Source organism: Sapajus apella, unplaced genomic scaffold (assembly GCF_009761245.1).
Source record: "Sapajus apella isolate SASKATOON/1434 unplaced genomic scaffold, GSC_monkey_1.0 scaffold772, whole genome shotgun sequence".
Classification (NCBI taxonomy): Eukaryota; Metazoa; Chordata; class Mammalia; order Primates; family Cebidae; genus Sapajus; species Sapajus apella.
Genome location: NW_022437698.1, coordinates 10,063 through 19,952, shown reverse-complemented (window position 1 = coordinate 19,952; position 9,890 = coordinate 10,063). Strand labels below are relative to the sequence as shown.

Here is a 9,890-nt window from a genome sequence, read left to right as displayed (position 1 = left end):
ACCACACCTGGCTAATTTTTGTATTTATAGTAGAGACGGGGTTTCACTATGTTGGCCAGGCTGGTCTTGAACTCCTGACCTCGTGATTTGCCTGCCTCAGCCTCCCAAAGTGCTGGGATTACAGGTGTGAGCCACTACCCCCAGCCTAAATAAATGTTTTTAAAAATTCATCATCTATTTAAAAATTAAAAATAGAACTACCACATGACCCAGCAATTCCACTCCTGGGTACAGCTGCAAAGACATGAAATCCGCGTATCAAAGAGATATCTGCACTCTCATGTTCACTGCAGCACTACTCACAATGGCCAAGAGATGGAATCAACCTAAGTGTCCATCAGGAGATGAGTGGATAAAGAAACTGTGATCTAAATGCACAATGGAATACGATTCTGCCTTATAAAAGAAGGAAATCTTTTACATTATTTACAACATAGATGAACCTAGCGGGCATTATGTTAAGTGAAATAAGCCAGGCACAGAAAGACAAATGCCGCATGACCTCACTTACATGCAGAATCTAAAAAAGTCAACATCTCAGCAGGTGGGGGAGTGAGGTTAGCAGGGAGTGGGGACAAGGAGGAATGAGAAGATAATGGTCAAAAGGTACGAAGAAGGGCAGGGTGTGGTGGCTTATGCCTATAATCCCACCACTTTGGGAGGCTGAGGCAGGTGGATTGGTTAAGCCCAGGAGTTCAAGGCCAGCTGGATTCCATCTCTTGGTGAAACAGTGTCTTTACAAAAAATACAAAAATTACCATGGTGGTACATGCCAGTAGTCCCAGGTACTCTAGGGACCGAGGTAGGAGGATGGAATGATCCTGGGGAAGTCATGGTTGCAGTGAGCTGTCATCCCACCATGGCAATCCAGCCAGAACTGGACCCTGTCTCAAAAAAAAGTGCAAACTTTCAGTTAGACAGAAGGAATAAGTACTGGAGATCGATTGTACAGCATGGTGACTATGGTTAATAATAATGTGCAGTCATCCCTCGGCATCCATGACGGATTGGTTCCAGGAACCTCCCTGTATACCAAAATCTTAGAATGTTCAAGCCCCTTATTAAAAATGGCTTAGTTTTTGCATGTAACCTAAACCTATCTTCCCACATACTTTAGATCATCTCTAGATTGCTTCTAATACCCAATGCAATGCAAATGCTACGTAAATAGTTGTTATACTGTATTGCTTTTGAATCGGAATTATTTTTATTGTTATATTATTTTTCATTTTTTTCAAAATATTTTCAATTCACAGTTGAATGAATCAGAGGATGTGGAACCCACAGATACAGAGGGCCAACTGTATTGGACATTTGAAAATTGCTAGGAGAGATTTTAAATATTCATACCACAAAAAAGTGAAGTGATAGATATGTTAATTAGCTGAGTTTAATCACATGTATCAAAAAGTCGCGTAGTACAAATAACTGTATTTGTCAATTAAAAATAATTGATGAATTTAAAATTATTTTAAAATGTAACATTCTTAACTTTTTCTTGTTCAAATAAAATTTTCTGCTTTTTAATTTTTTTACATTTGTTTAGAAAAATCATTATTTTTAACATGGATGAACTTCCATTAACTCAATTGATTCACCCTATTAACTTAAGAACTCTCTTCCCTAAGTTAAACATTTCATGATAATCAGCAAGGGCAAGGTTATGTTGCAATAAGATCTTAACCCACAGTAAAAAGTAGATTTCAGTGGCTTAACTCAATAAGGAGACTTCATTCCACAGCTATTCAAGTGACTCAGTTTACGGAGTTTCCAGTATCTCATACACCATCATGCACCTACTTGCAAGTTCCATTGGCTACTGTTAGTCAACTGACTCTAACCTAACCGCAGAAAACACTGGGAAATGTACAGGAGCTTTGGAATACTAGTGAGCACCACTGTCTCCAAAAGATGTACTGTTATTATCTAAGGTAAGAACAAATGCCCAAGTGTGGTAGGTTGTTCTCTAGAACACTTACACACCTTCCTCCAAGTTATATGCTTACTAACACTCAGTTCTTTTTTTTTTTCTTTTTTTTTTTATTGCATTTTAGGTTTTGGGGTACATGTGAAGAACATGCAAGATTGTTGCATAGGTATACACGTGGCAGTGTGATTTGCTGCCTTCCTTCCCCTCACCTATATCTGATATTTCTCCCCATGCCATCCCCCACAACTCCCCACCCCTGCTGTCCCTCCCCTATTTCTTTATGTTAGCAAATTTATTTATACAGGATGTACTTGTCATTTTAACTGAATACTATCCAATGAAATCTAGGTGCAAAAACATAGTTGTTTCTATGAAACTGTCAATGGAAGAAAGAGAAGAAAATTTTGACCCTCTCATTAATAAAAAATATTCCAGCATTTGCTTACTGTGACAATGTTGAACTGTAAGAATGTCCTAGAATATAATCTACCACCCATCCTGATTATAGAGCTTATGCTTCAACTAGAAAAATCAGATCTCAATATCTTTCTAAGCCTTGAGTCTGGTTAAATCCCCAACCCTCTTGCCTCTTCCCTTTGCAGGATCAAAGGCAAGGAGCTACACGCAGAAACTGAGGACACCCTGGACAACCCATCACATGCCTTCCCCATTACCTCAAAAGCATTAGTCCCTTTTGATCCCTATGGTGAATGACAATGTCCAACCTGAGAAAGAGGACAAAATTGTACAAAACTTTTGTCTCCATTCAGCATTTTGCTTGGGGAAAATTCAGACTCTAGCCCTGGGGAGCAGAAACTCAAATGTTGGTGTCTCTTTGTGCACCAGTGTCTGTCTGAGGACCTGCGTGACAGGCTGGAGTACAGGAGATGAAGGTCCCAAGGAGACCTAGTTCTCCATTCTGACCTCATCCATAAGAAGGAAGAGCCTGCCAAAGACTCCTCAGGCCCAGTGTGAATGAGGGAGAAAGGAAGATGGGATGTCTGCTTTCAGGGTCATGGCCCTCCACAACCTCACAGAAGCTCTTAAACTGTCTTCATGATGAAACTCAGACACTGACATCTAGAGCAGCTTCAGGGCTGGGCCCACATCAAAGGGGCCACAGTGTGCAGTGACCTCCCTCAAAACCAGGAAGAGAGTGTCATCAGGAATCAACAGGTTACTATGTCAATGACAAAGGGAGCTCAGACAAGGAATGGGATGGCTGTGAACAGGTACCACAGTGAGGGACCCTAGAACCAGAGGGAGTTCTGCCAACTGTCCTATGGGCTCCACAAGAAGAAAATCACCCCTTACACCTCTCCACTGTGGGGAGGCTCTGCAGGCTGAGGTGCTCCACATGGCTGGTATAGACATCTGCACACTGGAAGTTTCATTTCCAGCACCACAAGGAGCTGGAAAATCCAGTCCTCCTTCCTAATAAGAGGGATGGTCACAATGCTGGCTGTCAGCACCCCGTGCACAGAATGGTGTGTTTGAGAGGTGTGCATGTTACCCAGGCTTGGCCAATCAGAATCTTTCCTAAAGTTGTTAAAACTCTGGCAGGCATTCTAGAAACATAAATAACAGAGACAGAAAGACACACAGACACAGAGAAAAAGCGAGAGAGATGAGATAAGATGTGAAGTGATAAGGAAGAGAAATGCAGAAAAACAAATGCAAAAAGACACACGGAGATAGAAAAAACTGCAGATAAATAGTGACAATGGATTAGAAAAATAGGCAACAATGTAGTGAAAAGCACAACAAGGGAACAGAGACAAAGATGCAGAGAGACACAGAAGAACTATACAGGGACAAAGAGACACAGAGAAAGAGATAGATGCCCAGATAGGGACATAAGAGAAAGAGGTGACGACCTCATTGAATATCTGGAACTAGTCACTTCTGAAATCAACTTGACACTAGGCTTCCTTTGTACCATGAACAAAATATATTTGGGTTTCTATCATTTAGAATCAAAAATAGCACTTTTATTGCTGGTTATGCCTTCTTAAAAATAAAAATTATTCTTGATTGATGTGACTTGCCAGAATGTTTGAAACACAGTGACCAAGGGTCACTGTATCTGTCCCCAAACAATTCCACCATGCTTACTTACACAGCACTCACCAAACCAGAAGACAGGTGAGATATTTTAAGGAGACTGCACTGAGCATCGATATGAAAGAACCATGAATGACGTGACAACTGAATTGACTTTCTACCTCCTCTGCCCACCCTTACTCGCACCCCAAAATGCTTTCAGTGCCTTTTCAAGGTACAACCCTCCTTCTGGCCACAGGTTGGCTGGGTCACCTCAAGGTATGTTTCTTCATTCGGCAGTGATTTCCTGCCTTTGCTCAATTAAGGAAGTTCAGAATACAGATAACTCAGGATCACGTTTAATTATGTAAAAAAGCTCTAAAGTCAGGTAATGGTTTTCTGTTGGTTCTCTTGAACAGTCTGAGGAGAGAATAGAAACAGAAACCCCTTGGGGCCTGAGTAGCTGCAGCTGGCCCTGCACACGCAGAGGCTCTGGGTCAGTGCAGGAAGGTCACAGCCAGCGCCTTGGGGTGGGGATGAAAGATGACCTGGTGGCTGCGTGAGAGCCACTGTAGGACTCTCATCTCATGAGGACAGGCTGACACAGGAAGCTGGGAATTCTGGGCAGGACAAGCAGGCATTACAGAAGAGTGATAGCCCATCCCTGGTAAAATCGTCTCAGGAGTCAGTGCAGGAGCCCTGGAAAAGAGAGACAAGGCATAATCAGCACAGGGTACCCTGGTGGGCCTGCCATCTCCCCCACCTCTCAGGGGTCCCCTGCAGCTTCAGACAGAGAAAGCTGAGGTCCACGGTGTAGCATCATCACCTCCCCCAAGATCTGAGCAAAGGTGAAATCAGCTCATGAGGACACGGAACTTCAGCTTGATGCAGATGTGTGGGAGGTGGGGGAACAGCTGTTACTCTTCTGGGGAATATGAAGGGTTCAATCTTAGGAAATTGGATAATACTTCATTCCTACCACTAGTGGCTTCTTTCAGTCACTGGAAAATACCTACAGGGAGTAGCCACCAAAATGTGGCACAAAGTGGGCATCATCGTGGTGTCTAACATTTAAGCTGTGGTTCTGTCCCCACATTTCACAAGAGGATGCCACCAAAGCTAAGGGTTGGTTCTGGGGAACAATCTCTGGAGATTCCTAGAAACTGGCAAACTTCTCCCCTAAGTTTTGATCCTCATAGCAGCAAATAGGCCATGAACAGAGACCACTGTGGTCAGGTGCACTCAGCTCATGCTCTTCCCTCTTATACCTGTGCCCTCCCCACACTGGATCACAGCTGAAATATTACCTGCTGGAGGAGGCCCTTGAGGTCCTACAAAAGGAAGTTATGCAGAGAAAGTTCTCATTACACAAACAGCCACTTTCTCACCAGAAATGAAAATGACACATGTGACTTAGAGTTATATTCTCTTCCCACCCATGTTCTTTGAGGCCTTAAGCACCTAATTTAAAATCCCCTAAAACAAAGGAAATTGTCACTAGAAGGCAAGAAGGCCGAGGCTCTGACCCTCTTAATGGAGGAAGCTTTTATAAGGAGCCAGTGAGACAGCGATGAACAGTAAGGCCATCCTGGAATAAGCTTAATCAGTCAGCTCTGGCAGCACTACCACCCAGTAAAATCAGATTCCAATGCCTCCTCCAATCTTGTCCTGTCTCCTCCCACCTCCAGCCCAGCCTTCTTCTTCTCAGGGTCAGGAGGAAAGTGCTACATCTAGAGACAGGTCCTCTCTGAACAGAGGGTCTGGGTCACAGCCCATCTTCCCCTTTTCCCCTGGGGTTCCTCACCTTTCTGACTCCTGTGATGGATGATAAAGCCCAGCCCGAGGAAGATCAGCCCCAGCACAAAGCCTCCAACACCACTCAGCATCTTGCTCTGGGCAGATTCAGACTGAGCCCCTAAGAAGCAGAGACTGACTGTCAGTATTTGTCCCATACCCCTTAGCTGAAGTCCAGTCTGAGGTACAGGATATGAAGGCATCAAAGGAACATAGTTCTCCATTCAGACCACCCCTAAGGGAGGGAAAGACTGGTCCTTGGATATAGTGAGTAGGTGAGAGAGCAGGGAAGCAGAGCTTCGCTCCTCAGGAACTCATCTACAACCTTAGACCCTAAGATCGCAGTCAGCAGTCCTAATAATCAGTCCCTTGGAGCTACCAGGACTGGGATCCAGAGCAACAGTATGTACAGTAATGTCCCTAGCATCTGGAAAGGTGGTGAGATCAGGATTCTTCTGATGCACTTGCCATCAGAAGAGGGGCTCTAGTCTCCTGTGATTCCCAGCTCAGTAGTGACATCAGGGATAAGAGATGAGAAGGGAGGGGTCAGGAGGAGCTCTGCCCTTTGTCTTGTGGGTCCCATAGCAACAGAAACTCGATATCCCCTTACGCCACTCCACAGTGATGGGGCTCTGGAGGCTGGGGTGCTCCACGTGGCAGATGTAGACATCTCCATGCTGGGGAGTCATTTCCAACATCACCAGGATCTGGAAGGTCCAGTCACCATTCCTAATAAGGGGAGTGGACACAATACCGGCTGTCTCCTCCTGGTCATTCCGAAACCACCGGACTTTGATCTGGCCTGGATAGAAATCTGTCACCGAGCAGACCAGCAGGTTGTGGTGATTGAGGGCCTCTGTCCTGGATGGGGAGATGGTCACTGTAGGCTCCACTGAGGGCAGTAACAGACAGGGAAAGACACAGGAGTGAGATGTGAGACCACAAAGCATGTCTACCATGAGCAGGGGTCCCTCCTTGGAACCAGAATGGAAAGATATCTGGAGTCCAAGTCTTGGATTAAGGCTCATTCAACAAATATAAATTTGACAATCACTGAGACTCCAAAGATAAACAACATACCATGGTCCCTGCCTTTATAGAATGTGCAACATAGTAACAGATACCCCCCCCAAAAAAAAGAATGTTATTTCAAAAGTTCATAATATTTGGAAAAAAAAAAAGTAGGCAGGCCTTGAATAACAAACAACACTGATCAAACATCATGTTTGCCCATAGCTCAATTTCTTTATCTTCTCAGATTGCTGCTCATAGGAAAAAAAAAACCACACACACATTTCCCTGCCTCTTTTACACATCTCATCCTTTACCTTTCAGACCACTTCACTGCATTTCCTTTATTCTCTTAATGTGAAACTATAGTAAACATTTAATGTATGCTTTCTTTATTTAGTAATATGTTCTCTCATTTTCTTTTTTTCCTCATTTTCTTTTTAACACACAAGTGAGTTTAATTACCAGCTGTCTACCCTACTCATTCCCTTGCTATTAAGAATTACTTTCTTATTTTGAAATCAGACATTATCATGTATGTTCTCCATAGAAAATATTCTGAGATCCGTGCAGAGATCGGCCTGGGTTAATAAGCCTGTAATGTGAACATATAAATATAACTGGGATTTGCTGAGGTCACCAAGTGGCACCCCAATTAATGGCACTCATGAGCCATCATCCAGAAGGAATGCGGTTTCTGCTTGGACTTGAACATTTCTTTAGGTTCTCCTTCTTGGAGTCTGACTGAAATCACAGTCAGCTATGTGGCCTTATAAGATTTGTTCTTCTTAAACAGATTGGAAATAAAATTAGAGGGCACTAATTTATGAGAAAAGATGATAAAATCAATTATATGGAAATAGAACTGAAACAGCAAAAATATAAGAACTTGCTGGCATTGGGATGTGAGTCAAGAGAAGGCAAGGGAGTACAAAGTAAACTAAAAGTTTTGTGAACCTGCATAGATAACACTGGGGTCAGACCAGGGATTGATTAATCAGTAAATTTTCAATGCCTTCCAAGTATCATTTTGTCCCATTGACCTGGAGAATAAACATGAATAGACTCATTGCTGCTTCTGGTCAAAACTGGATTTAACAAGGCTTCACGTCCCTTAGACTCTGTAGATGTGTAGTAAAGAACATAAAGAATGTTGTGTACTTTGGGAGGCTTAAGGTCTTGCTGAGTCATTGTTGCTGGTTATTTACAGTGTTTATTATGTACCAATATTAGGATACATAAAGTGGTGATGCTAATCTCTAACGCACAGTTCACTGTGAGATTAAGCGGCATAACATAGACAGTATTTGATAAGACAACTATCTAGAAGTAAGTGCTGACTAAATGAGTAAAATTGACTTCCAGAATGCTTATTCCTGAAGTGGAGAGTGATGGGGGGAGGGGAGATCCTAGGCCAAAAGCAACCTGAAACTATTTTTATCCAATAATTTAATGCCATCAATTTGTTTATTCCAAAACTTCTGCTCTTTGCATTGTGCCATTTGTTCAGCTTTTCTAGGAAATTAAAACTCTGCCTTACAACATCCTGCAAATGTTGTTTTTATTTTTAGCAAACAGTTTTTTCCTCAGACTTTGTTTTCACGAACTGTTAAGATCCAAATCAATGAGTTTACTTTAAAACATTAAGCAAAATGATAGAAAATAATTAATAAAGTCCAGTTTTAAGGCTCTGTTTACCTGTTTTTTCTTGAACCTAAGTGGATGGGCAGCTGAATACATTTATTCATTCATTTAATAGAAGATCATTGCACTCATACCACAAACCAGTCAATGTGTCAGGTACCAGGCATGCAATAATTAAAACAGTCTCTCGCCTCAAAGAGCTCCATCATTAGAGCCATTTAAGAAAACAGAATTACGATGAATAATGATTTGAAGCCAAAAGTCAAAATATCTTATTTCACAACTGTAACTGCTGGGGAGGCCCTGCACACGGTTGTGGGGCAGCCCCATCTCCACCAGGCCAAGCCTGAGGCTTCCTGCGGCTGGAGCTGTGCACGTGGGCCTCGCTGGGTGGGGCGGTGCTAGCGGGGCGGGCGGGCAGGGAAAGAGAGCGACCTTCGGGGCAGAGAGAACTGCTTAGCAAAGGTAAGACACCAGGAGGAAAACGCATAAGACACGAGGTGAAAACGTGCACAACAGAGGACGAGGCCGACGGACGGGGAGGCTGGGGGGACACCAGGCAGCCTGGCCAACTCTGCCCGTTCCTCCGCTCTGCCCTAGGTCCCCACCCCTCCGAGGCACCTGCCCCCGCCACCCCGCCGCCGCCTCCGGTCCCCTGGGATGGAAGGAGCAGGGCTCAGGTTCGCCCCTCACAGCACAGAAACTCCGGGCCCCGGGCGGGGGTGGGCCTACTGGAGGGGCGAAGACGCTCACCTCGCCGCTGCAAGGTCGTGAGGAGCTCCCCCTGGTAGTTGTGTTTGCACACCGTGTCCAGCTCCGCCCGGGTCCTCTCCAGGATGTCCCTCTGGCTGTTGAAGTACTCCGCATGAGGCCGCCCCAGCGGCGTCACCGCCCGATACTCCCCCACGTCGCTGTCGAAGCTCATGAACTCCTCTCGGTTATAGACGTATTTGGTCACATGACGCACGCGCTCCGTCCCGTTGGTGAAGTAGCAGAGACCCTTAAACTGGACCACGAAATCCTCTGCGGGAAATCACCTGCGGGTCAGTCAGGCCGCAGCCCCGCCGCCCCCGCAGCCGCCGCCCTGACCCGGCCCGGAGCTCCGGAACCGCCCGCGCGACCTCCAGTCCCCGCTGGCCCGTGCCTCGTGTTCCAGATCTCGGATCCTCCCTCCCTGCGGCTCTGCCCAGCCCCGCGCGCCCTCTCGGGGGTCTTCCGGAGTCCACCTTCCTACAGGCAGGAAAGCGAGGAAAGCCTGTCCCTGCCTGAGCTGTGAACTGAGCAAAGAGGCAGTCGGGCTGATTTTACATGGACCTCTGCACTTAGAGGGATCAGGGCGTTCTCGTATGAAATCCCATTTTCCATGGAGCTCCTGGGAAGCTTAGAGATAAAATTATCCACATAAACCTGAGAATTTAAAAAAATGACGAGACAGGTCCAGGAATTAAGCCTGGTCTTCGTTCTGATA

General features: G+C 45.0%; 1 protein-coding gene and 1 long non-coding RNA gene across 4 annotated transcripts in view; both read right to left on the bottom strand.

The window, feature by feature from the left end:
• The window catches only part of LOC116546331, an 8,426-nt gene extending 5,528 nt beyond the window's left edge, over nt 1-2,898 (bottom strand). The window contains exons 1-2 of the long non-coding RNA XR_004266675.1: nt 2,255-2,898; nt 1,576-1,584 (exon numbers count right to left, since the gene is read on the bottom strand). This is a non-coding gene — a long non-coding RNA (uncharacterized LOC116546331). The remainder of the gene's footprint in view (nt 1-1,575; nt 1,585-2,254) is intronic.
• Nucleotides 2,899-3,899: 1,001 nt separating this feature from the next.
• Nucleotides 3,900-9,890, bottom strand: part of LOC116546329 (HLA class II histocompatibility antigen, DQ beta 1 chain) — a 6,955-nt gene continuing 964 nt past the window's right edge. Inside the window, exons 2-6 of one of the 3 annotated variants that reach the window (XM_032272628.1) lie at nt 9,176-9,445; nt 6,378-6,659; nt 5,778-5,888; nt 5,281-5,304; nt 3,900-4,672 (exon numbers count right to left, since the gene is read on the bottom strand). In XM_032272628.1, the coding sequence (XP_032128519.1) occupies nt 4,659-4,672; nt 5,281-5,304; nt 5,778-5,888; nt 6,378-6,659; nt 9,176-9,445 (701 nt within the window). In that variant the 3' untranslated portion in view covers nt 3,900-4,658. The other 2 variants (XM_032272629.1, XM_032272626.1) reach the window with 2 other exon arrangements.